This window comes from Salvelinus alpinus, chromosome 7 (assembly GCF_045679555.1).
Source record: "Salvelinus alpinus chromosome 7, SLU_Salpinus.1, whole genome shotgun sequence".
NCBI lineage: Eukaryota > Metazoa > Chordata > Actinopteri > Salmoniformes > Salmonidae > Salvelinus > Salvelinus alpinus.
In genome coordinates this window covers 35,490,694-35,510,267 of record NC_092092.1, presented here as the reverse complement: position 1 = coordinate 35,510,267, position 19,574 = coordinate 35,490,694, and the positions used below count along the sequence as shown (strand labels likewise).

The window sequence follows — 19,574 nt, the reverse complement described above, 5'->3', positions numbered from 1 at the left end:
TGTAATAGCTACTGTAAATTGGACAGTGCTGTTAGATTAACAAGAATTTAAGCTTTCTGCCAATATCAGATATGTATATGTCCTGGGAAATGTTCTTATTACTTACAACCTCAGGCTAATGCGATTAGCATATGTTAGCTCAACGTCCTGCAAGGGACCCACCGATCCTGTAGAAGTTAACTGACTTGCCTAGTTAAATAAATCAAATATAATGTTTAATGAGGTGTGTATGTGTGTGCGCATCCGTTTTGGGAGTCGAGCAAGAGTCGACTCCTACGACTCAAACCACAGGAGTGAGGTTGGGGACGTCCCAAGGATACCCGGTAGCAGTAACTAGAATTACGTCAGAAGACGTACTTATTTTTTCTGAAGAAATGGCTCCGATGGGCGTTTGATCCTTTTGCTAATGTAAAGCACATGAGGTGAAAGAGAGAACAGATTTGTAAATACAGTTGCCACACCCTGTAAGCACACCCTCCCGAGTTCTTCGAATGGCTTGCATGGAAGTTACCTCTCCCGCGCTTAACATAAAGTTGCCTCAATTTGCCTATTTGTTCATTACGAGGAATAGTGTAGCGTAACTATTTTCGTATCGGGGTTCATTCGGCAACATAGACACAGTAGCAACAAGGTAAAATGTTATTTGTTTAAAATTATTCCACAGAGCGTGAAACATTTTAAACGTATTTGACTCTCATAACGGAATTTGCTTTCTCTGCTATACTGTATTGATACAAGAACAATATCAGACATGGTTCAAGTAGTTAGTCGTTGACGGTGTGTGTTTATGAAATAACTGTTGTACGTAGCTGTTGGCTACTTCCTCACCTGAATGCCCTTTTAACGGGTATTTTAACGGATCATTTTGGCTTTGTCTTCCCACATAGAAGTCTCATGCCCTCTTGAACGAGAGCGCGTGCATAAGTGTCAACATTCTGTGGCCCTGTGTGTGTGTGTAGACATTTCGAAATATGTTGAATGGGTGACGAATTTTAGTCCGCTCATTATGAATATTTTACTTTTACCATTATAAAAGTTTTTTTTAATGTAAGAATATTATAATAATATACATTTTGTATAGTTAAAATTATTTTCTTCTTTGAGTCATCACACTATTTAATAGATTACATACAGTATAGGATATACTTGATTGTTTGAGGGGAACATAAAGCCTAATATGTCAAAGTGATGCAAATTTATTTTGAATATTTATTCAAATGTTTTTATTTTTCTCCCATTTTAGTACAAAAAGTCACTGCATCGAACAGCTGAAAATTCAATCCCACCTTGGTGGGTTAACCTCTAGATAAACCTGACTGGATACTCCATTTGTCGGCAGCACCCAATGTGCTTACCACATGATGTGTGACTTCAGGAGGGCTCAGGATTTGTTAGTTGTGAACACCTCTGGACTATCCCTCCATTGTTTCTCCCTCTGTTTGCAACGCGTACGGCACAGGGTCTGACATGAAGAAAGTGGTCCATTGGTCAACGAAGGACGTGCTCCTGTGGCTGACTGATGTGGGAATGCAGGAATACTCAGAGGCCTTACGCCACCTGAACGGCAAGGGCCTCCTGCAGCTCTCTAAAGCAGACTTCCAGACGGCTCCTCTGGCCCTTGTCACCTTGGACGGAGGCAGACAGCTCCTGGACAAGATGGAGACTCTCAGGATAGAGCACCACATTGAAACGCATAAAAACGGGCATGCCAACGGACACGCCATCTTGGCCGTCAACAGTGAGGTTAATGGGAACAAGCCCAAGAGGAACGGTGTGGTCAATGAGTTCCACAAGGAGCGGATCCAGATCCCCATGCCTGAGATCACCCGCTCTCCGTTTCCTGAGGAGTGGGGGAAGACGGGCGTGGCTTTTGTCTACGCCATGATCTGCTTCATCTTCACCACCATTATGATCTCCGTGGTCCACGAACGTGTGCCTGCCAAGGAGGCCACTCCACCCCTGCCAGACAAGTTCTTTGACTTTTTCGGGCGAGTAGACTGGGCTTTTTCTATATGCGAAATCAATGGCATGATACTGGTCGTCCTATGGCTTCTACAGTGGGCACTGTTAAAATATAGGTAAATGACCAAGATATGCTTTTAAGTCCCGTGCCATTATTTTACATGATATGATTTTATAGTAAGGAGAATATATTTCAACTTAGCTGAATAAAATAGATATTATATTTCTCCCGTTCCGGATCGAGTGCGCATATGAAGTTCCTATGTTGAGCGTATAAGTGATAATTTGAAACAGGTCCTATATGCTTGATTTTTTGTTATTTGGCAACTTGTGAATGAGACAAACCTTAAAATGTCTTAGAAATCATACGTATATGGGCTGCGTAATGTGACTTTAGGCTATTGGTGATGTGAGAAAGTTGCAACAAAAGCTTGCCTCAGGCTGCACACGCTGTTCTCTCATCAAGTGATCATATTTTCACCCATCAGACTATTCTCAATTTAATCTGGTCTTTACTAATATGTAAAATTAGTTTTGATTTAGGGTCAGGGGAAAAAAGACATATCATCCGTATGCATATCATATATCATATCATCGTTTTTCAATCATGCCGGGTAGGCTACTCCGGTTTTATAGGGGAGCATGGAGAATGTGCTTAATATTAGCAGAAAAATATAAATAGTAGCAGCTGGGATCCTCCTCTTTTTAGTGGTAAAAACTAAACATTAAATTAAACTGTTGACAGCTCCTCTCTCTGTGCGCTCGAGAAATGAGATGGAAATGCATGTTGGTGAGATTCTGTAGCTAAAGGTAATGTCAGCAGCCTATTACTAGGCTATTCAAAATCAAATACAAATTCACTATAATTGTAGGCCAACTCTAAGCCGCCCTACATAATCAATGAACCAACAGCATCGCCTAGGCCTATATGTTCTCTCCCAGACGTGTGGATAGAACATTTGGAGCGTAGCATAAGGTAACCAGTCCATCCAGTAAGCATAATAATACAGTCCACACTCAAAGAAGATTACTCAAATTTGTTTAATTTTGGAGTATAGACTAGACCAATTATGTACCAAAGACATCTTAAGTATGCAGTAGGATATTAGGCTATGTATTGTATATCGGCACGATCATCATTTTAATTATTCTCATATAGGCCTATGCATATTCACAAGTTCTACCTTCATAAGCATTCACCTTCGAATGCGTCGTCCATTTAGTTGTGTTAGGCTTTAAAACAACATACACAACAACCATGTTTTCACTCAGGTACAACCTGTTGAACTTCTCCAAATTGATTGATCATAGTGAGGTGAGTTTTACAATCAAAACAGTATCGTGATTTTAAGTGTTTGATGTGATTTTTGATTGCATTTGCATTGATTTCAGAGTTGTTAGAGGGACAATAGAGCACTGAGTTACATTTGGGTACAACCAAAGCATGTCCAGAGAGCATAATAGGATATTGCCATGACTCAACGGTCATGTGGAATTTTACTGCGGTCATGACTCTTGACTGCCGGTGTGGCGGTAATACGGTCACCGCAACAGCCCTAGTAGTGTGCTGGTTAAGCACTCCAGCAGGTCTTGATTCTTTATGTACAACGTTCTCATCCTCAGGTCCATCGTTGGTCGGCGGTTCTTCTTCATCGTTGGCACACTCTACCTCTACAGGTGTATCACCATGTACATCACCACACTCCCCGTGCCAGGGATGCATTTCAAGTGTTCTCCTAAGGTACTTACCACCTCTCCCTGGGCTCAGAAATATGCCATATTTGTTGCATTTTTCCATTATGCAAAAACATAGCATACTAAGTTACAGTGAGGGAAAAAAGTATTTGATCCCCTGCTGATTTTGTACGTTTGCCCGCTGACAAAGAAATGATCAGTCTATAATTTTAATGGTAGGTTTATTTGAACAGTGAGAGACAGAATATCAACAAAAAAATCCAGAAAAACGCATGTCAAAAATGTTATGAATTGATTTGCATTTTAATGAGGGAAATAAGTATTTGACCCCTCTGCAAAACATGACTTAGTACTTGGTGGCAAAACCCTTGTTGGCAATCACAGAGGTCAGACGTTTCTTGTAGTTGGCCACCAGGTTTGCACACATCTCAGGAGGGATTTTGTCCCACTCCTCTTTGCAGATCTTCTTCAAGTAAGTCATTAAGGTTTCGAGGCTGATGTTTGGCAACTCGAACCTTCAGCTCCCTCCACAGATTTTTTATGGGATTAAGGTCTGGAGACTGGCTAGGCCACTCCAGGACCTTAATGTGCTTCTTCTTGAGCCACTCCTTTGTTGCCTTGGCCGTGTGTTTTGGGTCATTGTCATGCTGGAATACCCATCCACGACCCATTTTCAATACCCTGGCTGAGGGAAGGAGGTTTTCACCCAAGATTTGACGGTACATGGCCCCGTCCATCGTCCCTTTGATGCGGTGAAGTTGTCCTGTCCCTTTATCAGAAAAACACCCCCAAAGCATAATGTTTCCACCTCCATGTTTGACGGTGGGGATGGTTTCTTGGGGTCATAGGCAGCATTCCTCCTCCTCCAAACACGGCAAGTTGGGTTGATGCCAAAGAACTCCATTTTGGTCTCATCTGACCACAACACGTTCACCCAGTTGTCCTCTGAATCATTCAATGTTCATTGGCAAACTTCAGACGGGCATGTATATGTGCTTTCTTGAGCAGGGGGACCTTGCGGGTGCTGCAGGATTTCAGTCCTTCACGGCATAGTGTGTTACCAATTGTTTTCTTGATGACTATGGTCCCAGCTGCCTTGAGATCATTGACAAGATCCTCCTGTGTAGTTCTGGGCTGATTCCTCACCGTTCTCATGATCATTGCAACTCCACGAGGTGAGATCTTGCATGGAGCCCCAGGCTGAGGGAGATTGACAGTTCTTTTGTGTTTCTTCCATTTGCGAATAATCACAGAAACTGTTGTCACCTTCTCACCAAGCTGCTTGGCGATGGTCTTGTAGCCCATTCCAGCCTTGTGTAGGTCTACAATCTTGTCCCTGACATCCTTGGAGAGCTCTTTGGTCTTGGCCATGGTGGAGAGTTTGGAATCTGATTGATTGATTGCTTCTGTGGACAGGTATCTTTTATACAGGTAAGAAACTGAGATTAGGAGCACTCCCTTTAAGAGTGTGCTCCTAATCTCCGTTCGTTACCTGTATGAAAGACACCTGGGAGCCAGAAATCTTTTTGATTGAGAAGGGGTCAAATACTTATTTCCCTCATTAAAATGCAAATCAATTTATAACATTTTTGACATGCATTTTTCTGGATATTTTTGTTGTTATTCTGTCTCTCACTGTTCAAATAAACCTACCATTAAAATTATAGACTGATAATTTCTTTGTCAGTGGGCAAACGTACAAAATCAGCAGGGGATCAAATACTTTTTTCCCTCACTGTACATGACTGTGTAGTAAGTAGCCTTATGTCTTAGAGAGAGGAACTGCACCCTTTGATTTGGCCTCATTTCTTTGGCTTGCTCCTCAGGAAATGCTTGCAGAAGTCACAGAAGCCAAACGCGTGTTGGGTTGAGGATGTGGTTTGATGTGGGTGTTTCTTGGGTGTGTCCTTGCCACCACCAAGACACACCCATATGTCAGAACCTTGCCCGTATCCATTTTCCCTCACTCAATTACAACAAACCAAACTCCTGCAGTTTGAGTTCAATAACTACAGGTAGATGTATGGTGACTTGCTGAATTTATGTAGATGTTCTAAACTAAGTGTTTTGATAACTTTCAAATGTAGTAATACCATAGAAGCAGTGTTTTGCTAATATATCAATGTGCACCTGTCATTGTCATTCCCAGCTGATACAGATACTGTGCCTATTGGCATTTTGTCTGGTGGTAATGGGGCTACCTTGGCAAACATGTCAGAGTGGTCATACCTTCCTGTGTGGTGTCCCGTATACAACAGGAGTTCCATGATCCTGGTACAGAATACTTAGGGTTTTTCCTTCCCCATATTGGTTTGATATCATCAATTCAATAATTTTAAAAACAATACAAGTGAAAGTTGTCTAGTAAAATTTTATGCTGAGTGCCAGGGCTCTCCGTTCAGAGACATCCGTATCAAGCCATTCTGTCAGTCTGGACTTCATCACATCATCTTGCAAGTCTCCATGTGCTGGCTCCATAGATGCCTCTGTGAACACATACACACATAGTCACTGTTCTATAACCAATGGCAGTTAGGATAGGTGATATCTGACAAACAAACATATACTATGTTGAAGTTTGAACAGGTCAGACTAAACCTACCTAATTCTGGCGCCCCATTAATAGGCATGACAGCGTAGGTCAGCTCCTGGCCCATGACAGCGTAGATCAGCTCCTGGCCCGCTGAGGGTCCTCTTGCTGGTCTTCTCTATGGTGCATGTTAGGCTGCAAACTGGATATCTCTGAAACAATTACAGCAGGCAATCCTTACAAACAATGTACTTCCTCATCTTATGAGGTGGTGTGGTAAATTGCATTTTGTTATAAGAAAGGACAAAGCTTTTTGAATATCCAATTCACATCCAAAATGATTACTACATGTATCTGCTTGGCTGGGAAATTGATTTATCAAACCGGGTATTTTTTTCACTTTTCACGGAACTCTCATTACCTTTGATGAAGCTGTCTGTGTCATCAAGGAAGTAACTCGGATCAAGATACAAAGTCATACAGGCCCCCTATTTCTAAAATGTTTCTTCTTAAAATGTGATAAACCCTAACCCTTAACCACACCGCTAATCTTATGCCTAACCTTAAATTAAGACCAAAAAGCTAATTTTTGTTTAAATACATTTTTGACTTTTTAACTGTGGTAACTAATGGAAACTAATTTTATGCTTTACAGATGCATTAGACTGATTGTAGCTCCAGATTGGATTAGATTCAGGCTGGCAACGCCATTACGGTTCTTGATTCTAGTTCACTGTATTAGTCAGACTCAGATATTAGTTGGCTACTACCATACCTGCATCCATTATTTCGTTTTGCCCTAGTTGGACTGGGGTGCTCAGGAGTATGGAAAAACCTAATTCTAAAACCTAAGTCATTATATTCCAATATCTGGTTATACTCACCACCACTGGTCGTTACACACCGGAGCGCCATTCAAAGGGCGGATTCGATTATGCTGGGACCGTTCTATGGCCCGTGACGTAGTGGTATAAAGTACTTACGGTTGAAGTCGGAAATTTACATACACTTAGGTTGGAGTCATTAAAACTCGTTTTTCAACCTCTCCACAAATTTCTTATTAACAAACTATAGTTTTGGCAAGTCGGTTAGGACATCTACTTTGTGCATGACACAATTCATTTTTCCCAAAAATGTTTACAGACAGATTATTTCACTTATAATTCACTGTATCACAATTCCAGTGGGTCAGAAGTTTACATACACTAAGTTGACTGTGCCTTTAAACAGCTTGGGAAATTCCAGAAAATGATGTCATGGCTCTAGAAGCTTCTGATAGGCTAATTGACATAATTTGAGTCAATTGGAGGTGTACCTGTGGATGTATTTCAAGGCCTACCTTCAAACTCAGTGCCTCTTTGCTTGACATAATGGGAAAATCAAAAGAAATCAGCCAAGACCTCAGAAAAAAATTGTGTAGACCTCCGCAAGTTTGGTTCATCCTTGCGAGCAATTCCCAAACGCCTGAAGGTACCACGTTCATCTGTACAAACAATAGTACGCAAGTATAAACACCATGGGACCACACAGCCGTCATACCACTCAGGAAGGAGACGTGTTCTGTCTCCTAGAGATGAACGTGCTTTGTTGCGAAAAGTGCAAATCAATCCCAGAACAACAGCAAAGGACCTTGTGAAGATCCTGGAGGAAACAGGTACAAAAGTATCTCTATCCACAGTAAAACGAGTCCTATATCGACATAACCTGAAAGGCCGCTCAGCAAGGAAGAAGCCACTGCTCCAAAACTGCCATAAAAAAGCCAGACTACAGTTTGCAACTGCACATGGGGACAAAGATCGTACTTTTTGGAGAAATGTCCTCTAGTCTGATGAAACAAAAATAGAACTGTTTGGTCATAATGACCATCGTTATGTTTGGAGGGAAAAGGGGGAGGCTTGCAAGCCGAAGAACACCATCCTAAACGTGAAGCACGGGGGTGGCAGCATCATGTTGTGGGGGTGCTTTGCTGCAGGAGGGAGCACTTCAGAAAATAGATGGCATCATGAGGGAGGAAAATGATGTGGATATATTGAAGCAACATATCGAAATCAGTCAGCAAGTTAAAGCTTGGTCGCAACTGAGTCTTCCAAATGGACAATGACCCCAAGCATACTTCCAAAGTTGTGGTAAAATGGCTTAAGGACAACAAAGTCAAGGTATTGGAGTGGCCATCACAAAAAGCCCTGATCTGAATCCTATAGAAATTGTGTGGGCAGAACTGAAAAAGCGTGTGCGAGCAAGGAGTCCTACAAACCTGACTCAGTTACACCAGCTCTGTCAGGAGGAATGGGCCAAACTTATTGTGGGATGCTTTTGGAAGGCTACCCTAAATGTTTGACCCAAGTTAAACAATTGAAAGGCAATGCTACCAAATACTAACTGAGTGTATGTAAACTTCTGAAAGAAATAAAAGCTGAAATAAATCATTCCCTCTACTATTATTCAGACGTTTCACATTCTTAAAATAAAGTGGTGATCCTAACTGACCTAAGACAGGGAAGTTTTACTAGGATTAAATGTCAGGAATTGTGAAAAACTGAGTTTAAATGTTTTTGGCTAAGGTGTATGTAAACTTCCGACTTCAACTGTAAGTAAAAAATACTTTAAAGTACTACTTAAGTAGTTTTTTTTCAGTGTCTGTACTTCACTTTATTATTTATATTTTTGACTACTTTTACTTCACTCCATTCCTTAAGAAAATATTGTACTTTTTACTCCATACATTTTCCTCGACACCCAAAAGTACCTGTTACATTTTGAATGCTTTCAGGACAGGAAAATAGTCAAACACGCACTTATCAACCGAACATCCCTGGTCATCCCTACTGCCTCTGATATGGCGGACTCACTAACCTCAAATGCTTTGTTTGTAAATGATGTCTGAGTGTTGGAGTGTGTCCCTGGCTTTCCCGTAAATTAAAAAAACAAGAAATGGTGCTTAATATAAGGAATTAGAAATTATTTATCTTTTACTTTTGATACTAAAGTATATTTTAAACCAAATACTTTTAGACTTTTACTCAAGTAGAATTTTACTGGTTGACTTTTACTTGAGTCATTTTCTTTTAAGGTATCTTTACTTTTACTCAAGTATGACAGTTGGGTTCTTTTTCCACCTCTGCTGTGACGTGAATGGGGGAAAAAGAGGTGAGGGAGGACCGCCCTTCTCAAATTGAACAGTAATCTGCGCCACTCGGTCATGTTGGCAGCATGGTGAATTGTTCAGAAACAAGTTTAGAGCAAAGTTATTGGTCAATCAAATCTCCTATGCGGAGGCGATTTAAAGGAGTTGAGAAAACAAGTGACGCTAGTTAACATATAGTAGTGGATGCACCACAGCCTGTAGTAAATGTTTGCTGCCAGTTAAAAGTTACTTATATAAACTTTACGTCTCAAAGAAGCTGGACATTATTGTGGCTCCAGCAGAATTTTTTGGGGGACTCAAGGGTTTTGCATCTGAAGACTTGCAAGCGGTACTGGCGCCGGAAGATGGCCCGCCCTCCCAGGCTCATCTTGAGCCTGTGTAGGGATCAGATCTATTTTTATTTTTAACGGAACAGTTGTTTGGTTTATTTATTGTTTGTTTTTTTGGTAGTTTGTACATCCCACACAGTAGGTGGCGGGATGCACACTAAATTGTGCGAATGCCAATATACCATAGAATCATTCTAAGTGCCTACTGCTTGCAAAATATATATTTTTTTCAACTATAAAAAAGTTCAATAATGCCTGAATGGCTTCACCTTGCTTTTCTGGTTGGCTGTCAAGTTTCACCATCCAATTATTTTAGATCAATAGGAGAGCAAGTTTCACCATGGCACGACTGTAGCGTTATGTTGACACATGATAATTATTAGAATATGGCAAATATTAGTCAATTATTGCATTCTATCCATGCTGGCTTTCGCAAACTACCTGAGACATGAAACAAATAGGTGGGATGGCATAGGCTTCAGGCTGTCGCCATTTTATTAGGCCTAATGCGCAATTTGCCTAAATGGGAAATGGAAACACTTCAACCACTTAATTTTTATTAGACACTGTAGGTTTGTTTTTTTGTTTCTTTTGTTACATCTAGCAATTTTTATCGACACAAGCTAGTTAAATGGAAATGCACCGTGGCATGCAATTGTCGCATTTATTTTCTATGCAAACTTTTTAAATGTCGACAACAAATTCACTGGACAAGTTAATGGAAACATAGCTAGTGTCGGTTAAAAAAGAACCGGAGACGTTCTCACATTAAACGACAACAGACGATGTATGCCTCTTTGGAGGATTTATTTTTCGTTTGTGGCAACGTTGGTCCCATTTTAATGGATAGTAGACAGCATTTGTCAATATGACTGTAGACCCATTTCTTCAGCAGTTTCACCTCAGCCATGCTGTAGTAAAAGCTGATCTACTGTATGCCCTCCCATTAAGACGTCAATATATCTGCAGCCAATGTTTGGAACGGTTTCGAGACTCAACGGCTGGATTTTTTTTTGTTGGACTGCACATGATGACTTCGCCTACTGTGGCTAACCTCAATGCTCCCGACCGTTAGCACGTCTGTTCAGTGATATCACGAAGCAGTGGTGAATCAGTGAGTTCCTCATGAGAGTTCCCCCCCCCTAAAGTTAGTGTGAGTCATACAGTATAGGCCTAGTGAACATGGTAGGGGTGAGTCTAACTATAATTTCCTGTGAATCTAACTATAATTAGCGATACTGTTGAAACCTTTACACAGATACAAATGTTACTGTATTGTTGTTGAATAAGTCTGATTTCATGTGCTTATGCCTTTCTGGAGCACACTAACTTCACACACTTTTGTGATGTTTTTTTCCTGTTGTAGCTGTTTGGTGACTGGGCATCCCAAATGAGCCGAGTGATGAAGATGATTGCAGGAGGAGGCATGACCATCACTGGCTCCCACCACATGTGTGGGGACTACCTTTACAGTGGCCACACAGTCATGCTGACACTCACCTATCTCTTCATTAAAGAGTGTAAGTAGGCTACACAAAACTACTGCATAGCCTCTCTTAGTAAAAACCTGCCTATAATGTTTATTTTGGAGCAACAGAGACACCTGGTGGTATATTGTAAGAATGATTCAATCTGATATCTGACTGTTGAAAAAACACATGTTTGATTGGTTGCATGAAATAAAAGGTATTTTCTGTTTCTCATAGATTCCCCCAAAAAGTTATGGTGGTACCACTGGATCTGCTGGCTGCTCTGTGCTGTGGGACTCTTCTGCATTCTCCTGGCTCATGACCACTACTCTATAGACGTGGCGGTGGCTTACTTCATCACCACACGCCTATTCTGGTGGTACCACACCATGGCCAACCAGCAAGTAAGTCTATATTTGGTCACACTTACTAGTGGAATAACCAATGTAATTACCCTATAATGGACTAATATCACTTGTATGTGCAACAATTATGGAATGGTGTTATTCATGAACATTTTTATTTGTTTCACAGGCGCTAAAGGAATCATCGCAGAGCAACTTTTTCTCAAGGGTGTGGTGGTACCGATTTTTCCAGTACCTTGAACAGAATGTCACAGGCATCGTCCCTCGGAACTACCAGATGCCGCTGTCATGGCGATCGGCCCAGTGGAGTCAAGTGAAGTACAGCCGGATCGACACTGTGTGCCCGTGACAGGAGGAATTGACCCCCCCCCCCCCTAGAAGGACATGGTGTAGGACTCTTAACTACACTCCTAAAAGTGCTATATCTAATCACAAGAAGATGCCCTATCAGTCAAGATCTGTAGCTGTTCCATTTCCCTTTTGTGTTCTCCTGTAACGCACACTCCAGTCCAACTGGCTAGCACTGTGACCAACCATCGCTTCAGCCAAAACATTTCACATTGGAAAACAGTCTATCATCTAATCTGAAAGCTATAAGGGTTTCCAGTGAGTGGATCACAAGCATTTTCTTTGTCAGGTCCAGATCTAGTTCAGTTAACAATAGGACATGTAACTATATATGTGAACACCAATATCTCTCTCTGTAATTGTTACAGATACTCTGTTGCTGAAATTGAACGAAACAATCATGTTTGTCACGGCAATTGGGCTGTTCCAAATGTTTAGTCTTTCATGCTCAAATGTTTTACCAAGTTTTGGTTCAAAAGACGTGCTGTAGCATTGAGAACTGACCTGTCATGAAGCAGGAGGCGCTTTTTGTAGTGCAAACCATTTCCTAAGTATATAAACAACGTGGTCTCAGAGCATTTCGTATTATTCTGTATGTAAATCCAAGACACTCCATTTAGTATGCTATTTTACGTTTCATATGGTGCGCATTCTTTTGTGGATGTTCGTTATCCATTTCGTATTATGTTACGAATTACAATTCGTATGATATGCTACAAATTACATTTCGTATGATATGTTACAAATTGCAATTCGTACAATATGTTACGAATTTCAATTCGTATAATATGTTACGAATTTGCTAAATATATGATATGTTACGAATTCCAATTAATTGTGGATAACGTTAGCTAGGTGGCAAGGTTGCTAACGCTACAGTTAGCTAGCTGGCTAACCTTAGCTAGGCTAGGGGTTAAGATTTGGGGTAGGGTTAGGAGTTAGGTTAACGTGTTAGGGGAAAGGTTAGCTAACATGCTAAGTAATTGCAAAGTAGCTAAAAGTAGTAAGTACTTGCAAAGTTGCTAATTAGCTAGAATGCTAAAGTTGTCCGTGATGAGACTAAAACACGCAATGCTATATGTTCACGTTAAAAGCCCATCCATCCACCCCGACCAAGCACCCTCCTTTCATTTTTCCTTAACTAACCACTAATTTCAGTGTCCCAGATTTACATTTACTATGTTACGTCTAGTCTATGAGACTAGTCTGATATAACAGATTTATTTTTCAAATTAATGCTTTAGATTTCTACAGTTGGGAGACAAAAGAGAGTGAAAAGGAGATAAGAATTAGTAACAATGTTCCTCAGTGCCTTTCTTGTTATGATTGTATAGTAAGTGTAGCAGTGTCCTCACTAATGTATTCATGTTGAATTGAATGACCGTTTTAAAGTTATACATCAGTGTTTAGACTGGAACAGATAGGACGATGCTTGAATTATCCTGATGCTGATCACCGATATAGCACGCACACACTTGAACAATTATGACTCCATTACATTTTCTCCTTGTTTCTGAATGTAAAGAATCATGTAATTCTTTGAATCCATTCAGTGTCTTTCCAAGGCAATCATGTTTGAAAAAAAAAATTCTGACTAATTTCTTATTTTCTATTGATTTATTTATTACATTGATTATTGCTTGTGTTTTTCTCTGTTAGGGGAATATTAGACTCTCTATGTCATGTAATTTCTTGCCTATTATGCCAAATAGCTGCATTGTGTGGGCTGTCCTTTGACCAAATTGTAGGTCAGTGTGATGGAGAGAGAGGTTAACACAGTGAGGTTTTATTGAGGGGTCATGACAATGTCCCTGCTTACTGATGAAGACTGACCCAAATGCCCCTCTCCTCAAATGAAATGTATACCTCAGAACTGTCCTGTTAACCACCCAAAAAGAAGAGCTGATTGTGGTGTAACCATGGGAAAAAGGTATCCGATAGGAAATTGCTTACTGATGAAGACTGACCCAAATGCCCCTCTCCTCAAATGAAATGTATACCTCAGAACTGTCCTGTTAACCACCCAATGAGAAGAGCTGATTGTGGTGAAACCATGGGAAAAATGTATCCGATAGGAAATAAATCCTATGTAGCACACTTAATCTGTGATTGTTGTATGTATGTACTGAAGAAGTGATCTTTCTCTGCTCAGTTTGGTCACGTGTATATTATTTCACAATGTAATCAACCATATGCATCTATGACCTTTGGAGTGAAAAATACTTCTAAGTTATATCTAATAGTTATGTAACAAAGCCACCCTTGGACAAGGCTGAGATGTATTTTATTGTACGAATGGGTTGTTTTCAATACAGGCTGTAAAAAAAATATCAGTCAAGTCATGTTACCTTAGTTCCAGGACTGTACACTATAACCTTGTCGGTCTGTTAGACACAATTCCATTTGTGTTGTCTTTTTCTCCTGAAGATATTGATCCTTCGCTCAAGGAGCGTGTAAACAATATGTGAGTATGACATGCTTTTACCATGTTGCTTTGCTACGTTGAAATGTGATTCTTATGTACGGGTAATGGCATTTTCTACTCCATGACAAACACCCGTTATGCTCTCGTGGTGTGCTATGACGTGTCATTCTGCAGTGAACTAGAAATGATTCTGCTATTGACTGTTGTTATCTTGGAATGTCATTCAATGTTTGAAAGAATTGGAGCTTCAACAGTTGTGATTGCTTGAGGAATATTGTCAACTTAGACAGTTTCAACTTTTCTGTCCAGTTGCAAAATAAATCCATGCAAAAAACAGAATGAAATGATGCAGCATTAACAGATTTTATTACGTTTTTCAATAACCGTTTCTTTCTTCTATTTGCTATAATTTTCTAATACAAGCGTATCATTAGTGTGCTTCTGTCAAGCTTTAAGCTGAATGACTTTCGTTCATGAAGCACTTCTCACATTTCTAAGAAGTGCCTCTATTAACATTCTTACCACAATGTCTGTTATGCTTAGCGTTGGGCCATGGCTCGGGGGAAAACGGTGTGCTGTGGCCTGAGCACCCTCGAAGTCACCCTCATGGTCCTGTTTGTGGTCATGACCGCAGTATCTGTGGGGCTCATCTCAGTCATGGCCGTCCACTGGGAAGACCGATTGCGTAAGAGTTCATGTCCGCTTGTCTGCTTTTGCGCATGTGGGCAGTTTGTTATTTTAGTGCGAGATAGCAGGGGTTTATCATGTTGTTTATTTACGAATACGAGTAAACGTTCCTTGACCACATGACTGCCAAAAATGAAATCTACATTCCTTTTATTTATAAAAGTCTAATTCAGAAACATGTGTTTATTTTTGATGGTATGAACAACTGATGTGTCATGTTTTTTGACTACAGAGGAACCAGAGCCTACAGTAAGTCCTACTGCAGGACCACATGAGAACCCATACCTCATAGGGGTGGGCAGAGCAGACTGCACAGGACCCCCTGGGGATGTCCCCCTGGTGAGTGGCAACGGTCCTTCAGGACCCCGGAACTTTTCTTGACTATTTTCATAAAAAGTCATGCATGCTTCTTGCATTACACTAGTGGCGTCTCTTGTATGCTCACAAATCATTGTCATGGAGATGTGGCTGAGATTGACCCACCCACATTGAGAAATACCTGATAAGAATCTGTAATAGCATTTATGATGAGACAATGAGATGAGATCTATGATAAGGAGTCCTCGTTTTTAGTTGTTTACAGTTTGCACTTACAATGCCATAAACCAGGGAAGTTAATGGTATATCTTCATTCCAGATGGGCTATGCGAACTTGGAGCAGACTGCTGCGGGTATCCACACACGCCTCTTCAGCAGGGCCTTTATTGTGGATAATGGGAGCAAGAGGGTGGTGTTTGTGACAGCTGACATCGGCATGGTCTCTCAGAGGCTACGGCTGGAGGTGAGCTACAGTGTACCGAACTACACACACACACGTTAAGCTCTATTAGCTTTCAGAATCAAGGAGGAGGCTGACGGAAATGGAGAATGCAAATGCACTATAAAACACACTCAAAAAATGCATACGTTTGAATTAGTAGTCAGTGTTGTCTCATCCAATGCAATGTGTTTTAGGTGCTGAAGGAACTTGAGGTGAAATATGGTAACCTGTACAGACAGGACAACGTGATTCTGAGCGGCACCCACACACACTCTGGTCTGGGTGGGTACTTCCAATACACCCTCTTCATGATCACTAGTAAAGGTTACATCAAACCCTCCATCAAAGCCATCGTCAATGGAATTGTCAAGGTGCCTGTCCCTATGTCACTCCTGACTGCAATATATAAGTCCATATATCGTACTGCCTCAAGTTGACAATATTGATCACGTTTTATGCATTACAGTACTTGAGTTGCATTACTTCGCTATATATGGTATTCTAAGACAATAAAATGGATGAACTAGTGAAAATGCTGTTGGAGTTTGCGGTTTGACAATAAAACCTTATGTGTCCACTTAGAGCATTGCTATAGCACACAGGAATATAAAACCTGGGAGAATCTACATGAGCAAAGGAGAGCTCGAGGAGAGCAACCTAAACAGAAGTCCTCACTCCTACCTCAACAACCCTGCAGAGGAGAGGAACAAGTATGTTTGTACCATTTTTTTTATACTGTAGCTCACAAAGTATAAATACAGGATATAGCTTGTAGACCAGGCTTGTTCATATTAATGAATGTTTCAGAAATTGGTTTGTATTGTAGACTCTCAATCATACAACCTTTTACAGGTATAAATCCAACACAGACAAGCAGGTCACACTTCTGAAGTTCACAGACCTGGATGGAGATGGTATGGGCATGCTCAGGTAAAAGGAAACACGTTTCCACCTCTTATGTGCATCATAAAAAACCAACCTGTGGCCTGTTGGTGTCAAAATCTGGCTATAATGACTTATGAGACTGGCAGTGAGATGTCTCTGAGGCCCTCTGACCCGTTGGTTCACATTTATCAGACCCATTGACATATGGCACTGTCACTTTCAGCTGGTTCGCTGTCCATGCTGTCAGTATGAACTACACCAATCAGATGGTCAGCAGTGATAACATGGGCTATGCCTCTTACCTACTGGAGCAGGAGAAAAACATTGGCTTCTTGCCTGGAGAGGTGAGGTTTCATTATCCTTGTCCAATCAACATTGTCATATTTAGTATAATAGAGACGTGGTGGCTGTTGGCCGTTTCCCCATTGCAACTACAGAATGATTGAATGTGTGTGTTGGGAGAGTGACTCGAGTCTGTTGAGAGCCTGTGTGGAACAAATAAATAGAGCCAATCTAAATGTTATTTTTCTGCACTTTGGGCTGAATGTGTAATTAACTTAACTTCTGTAATTAAATCATGTTAATGCAGTTCTCCGTTATGCAAGTTGATTAAACCTAGCTCTCCACAATCACTCGAGAGCTGAGCTTTGATTTCTTTCTTTAACAAAATCAAAACTTTCAGACTGCTTACATATGCAAAACTTGGTTTTGATAAGCTAAATTGGGGTATGAGTTCATTAGAGCTGGGAACATTTTAAGTATTGATTAATAAAGTAAATATGTATATGAAATATATTACGTATATTACATTGTGTAATATATGGAATATATAGAGTACCAGGCAAAAGTTTGGACACACCTACTCATTTATTTTTACTATTTTCTACATTGTAAAATAATAGTGAAGACATCAACACTATGAAATAACAAATATTATGGAATCATGTAGTAACCAAAAAAGTGTTAAACAAATCAAAATATATTTTAGATTCTTCAAAGTAGCCACCCTTTGCCTTGATGACAGCTTTTCACACTCTTGGCGTTCTTTCAACCAGCTTCATGAGGTAGTCACCTGGAATGCATTTCAATTAAAAGGTGTGTCTTGTTAATTTGTGGAATTTCTTTCCTTAATGCGTTTGAACCAATCAGTTGTGTTTTGAAAAGGTAGGGGTGGTATACAGAAGATAGCCCTATTTGGTAAAAGACCAAGTCGATGTTTTATGGCAAAAACAGCTCAAATAAGCAAAGAGAAATGACAGTCCATCATTACTTCAAGACGAATGAAGGTCAGTCAATCCGGAAAATTTCAAGAACTTTGAAAGTTTCTTCAAGTGCAGTCGCAAAATCCATCAAGCGCTATGATGAAACTGGCTCTCATGAGGACTGCCACAGGAAAGGAAAACCCAAAGTTACCTCTGCTGCAGAGGATAAGTTACCAGCCTCAGAAAATGCAGCCCAAATAAATGCTTCACAGAGTTCAAGTAACAGACACATCTCAACATCAACTGTTCAGAGGAGACTGCGTGAATCAGGCCTTTATGGTCGAATTGCTGCAAAGGAACCACTACTAAAGGACACCAATACGAAGAAGAGACTTGCTTGGGCCAAGAAACACGAGCAATGGACATTAGACCGGTGGAAATTTGTCTGGAGTCCAAATTGGAGAATTTTGGTTCCAACCGCCGTGTCGTTGTGAGACGCAGAGTAGGTGAACGGAAGATCTCCGCATGTGTGGTTCCCACCGTGAAGCATGGAGGAGGAGGTGTGACGATGTGGGGATGCAACAGGAAATTGACCCAACACACTTCCAGGCTGTGTAAGGGTTATTTGACCGAGTGATGGAGTGCTGCATCAGATGACCTGGCCTCCACAATCACCTGACCTCAACCCAATTGAGATGGTTTGGGATGAGTTGGACCGCAGAGTGAAAGGAAAAGCAGCCAACAAGTGCTCAGCATATGTGGGAACTCCTTCAAGACTGTTGGAAAAGCATTTCAGGTGAAGCTGATTGAGAGAATGTCAAGAGTGTGCAAAGCTGTCATCAAGGCAAAGGGTGGCTACTTTTTATTTGTTTAACAATTATTTGGTTACTACATGATTCCATATGTGATTATTTAGTCACAAAAAAACCAAAAAAAAACCCAAAATAGTCACAAAAAAACCAAACTTGAATGAGTAGGTGTGTCCAAAGTTTTGACTGGTACTGTATGTGAAGGACGCCTTACTCCATTTGTATGTGTGACACTGTCTTGTTCCAGGGGCCGTTTGTGGCAGCCTTTGCCTCTTCTAACCTGGGAGACGCCAGCCCAAACATCAGAGGGCCATTCTGTGCCAACACTGGACTCCCCTGTGATTACCTCAACAGCTCCTGTCCCATCGGAGGGGTGTGTACGGCAGACACAAAACAATAGGAGTACTCCATGGAATACTGTAGCAGATGTTTACTGAACAGCATCAGCATGTTTACGTTCTGTGCAAATTCAAAGTTTATGTTCGCATAGAATCCACAGCAAAAAAACACTACCGCTCCAACCTATGTACACCACCTCTTGTGTGATGTTTTCCAGCTAAAAATGTGTGTTGCGCTGGGTCCGGCAGGATCTGACATGTTCAACAACACCAAGATCATAGGAGAGAACATTTTCAAAAGGGCAAAGGTAAGACATCTTACCGGTCACTATGAGTGATATGCCCATTTTAAGTCCATGACCTGTGAAACAACTTTCCCTCGCTGAGAAACCAATTACGTGGATAGATGTTTATCTTCTCCATCAAGAGATTAGTTGAGTTGATGATCCATATCTAGGTAACCTAAGGGTCAAGATCGTTGGCCAGTAACCGAAAGGTTGCTGGTTCGAATCCCCGAGCAGACTAGGCGAAACATCTGTTGATGTGCCCTTGAGCAAGGCACTTAATGCTAATTACCCTGTAAGTAGCTCTGGATAAGAGTATCTGCTAAATGACTAAACTGTAA

At 40.9% G+C, this 19,574-nt stretch overlaps 2 protein-coding genes across 3 annotated transcripts in view; both read left to right on the top strand.

The window, feature by feature from the left end:
• The first annotated feature begins 303 nt into the window (after window positions 1-303).
• On the top strand, window positions 304-14,612 carry LOC139580892 (phosphatidylcholine:ceramide cholinephosphotransferase 1-like). Of its 2 annotated transcripts, none has more exons than XM_071410024.1 (6): window positions 304-631; window positions 1,244-1,988; window positions 3,586-3,703; window positions 11,028-11,181; window positions 11,368-11,534; window positions 11,665-14,612. In XM_071410024.1, exons 2-6 carry the CDS (start codon window positions 1,468-1,470, stop codon window positions 11,842-11,844), a joined length of 1,140 nt encoding a protein of 379 aa, XP_071266125.1. In that variant the 5' UTR covers window positions 304-631; window positions 1,244-1,467; the 3' UTR covers window positions 11,845-14,612. The 2 variants fall into 2 exon arrangements, with proteins under 2 accessions (XP_071266125.1, XP_071266124.1); XM_071410023.1 differs by having other exon boundaries at window positions 1,244-2,078.
• Window positions 14,171-19,574, top strand: part of asah2 (N-acylsphingosine amidohydrolase 2) — a 14,846-nt gene continuing 9,442 nt past the window's right edge. The window contains exons 1-10 of the mRNA XM_071410017.1: window positions 14,171-14,307; window positions 14,812-14,953; window positions 15,188-15,294; window positions 15,593-15,736; window positions 15,910-16,086; window positions 16,298-16,425; window positions 16,568-16,645; window positions 16,824-16,944; window positions 18,859-18,984; window positions 19,168-19,257. Of these exons, the coding sequence (XP_071266118.1) occupies window positions 14,821-14,953; window positions 15,188-15,294; window positions 15,593-15,736; window positions 15,910-16,086; window positions 16,298-16,425; window positions 16,568-16,645; window positions 16,824-16,944; window positions 18,859-18,984; window positions 19,168-19,257 (1,104 nt within the window). The 5' untranslated portion in view covers window positions 14,171-14,307; window positions 14,812-14,820. The remainder of the gene's footprint in view (window positions 14,308-14,811; window positions 14,954-15,187; window positions 15,295-15,592; window positions 15,737-15,909; window positions 16,087-16,297; window positions 16,426-16,567; window positions 16,646-16,823; window positions 16,945-18,858; window positions 18,985-19,167; window positions 19,258-19,574) is intronic.

What these genes read in the sequence shown, in the direction of transcription:
- LOC139580892 (XM_071410023.1), top strand. Translation starts at nt 1,468, where the DNA reads ATGAAGAAAGTGGTCCATTGGTCAACGAAGGACGTGCTCCTGTGGCTG. An exon ending in TGGGCACTGTTAAAATATAG is followed by an intron (nt 2,079 to 3,585) that starts GTAAATGACCAA and finishes TCTCATCCTCAG; the next exon opens with GTCCATCGTTGGTCGGCGGT. An exon ending in ACACCATGGCCAACCAGCAA is followed by an intron (nt 11,535 to 11,664) that starts GTAAGTCTATAT and finishes TTTGTTTCACAG; the next exon opens with GCGCTAAAGGAATCATCGCA.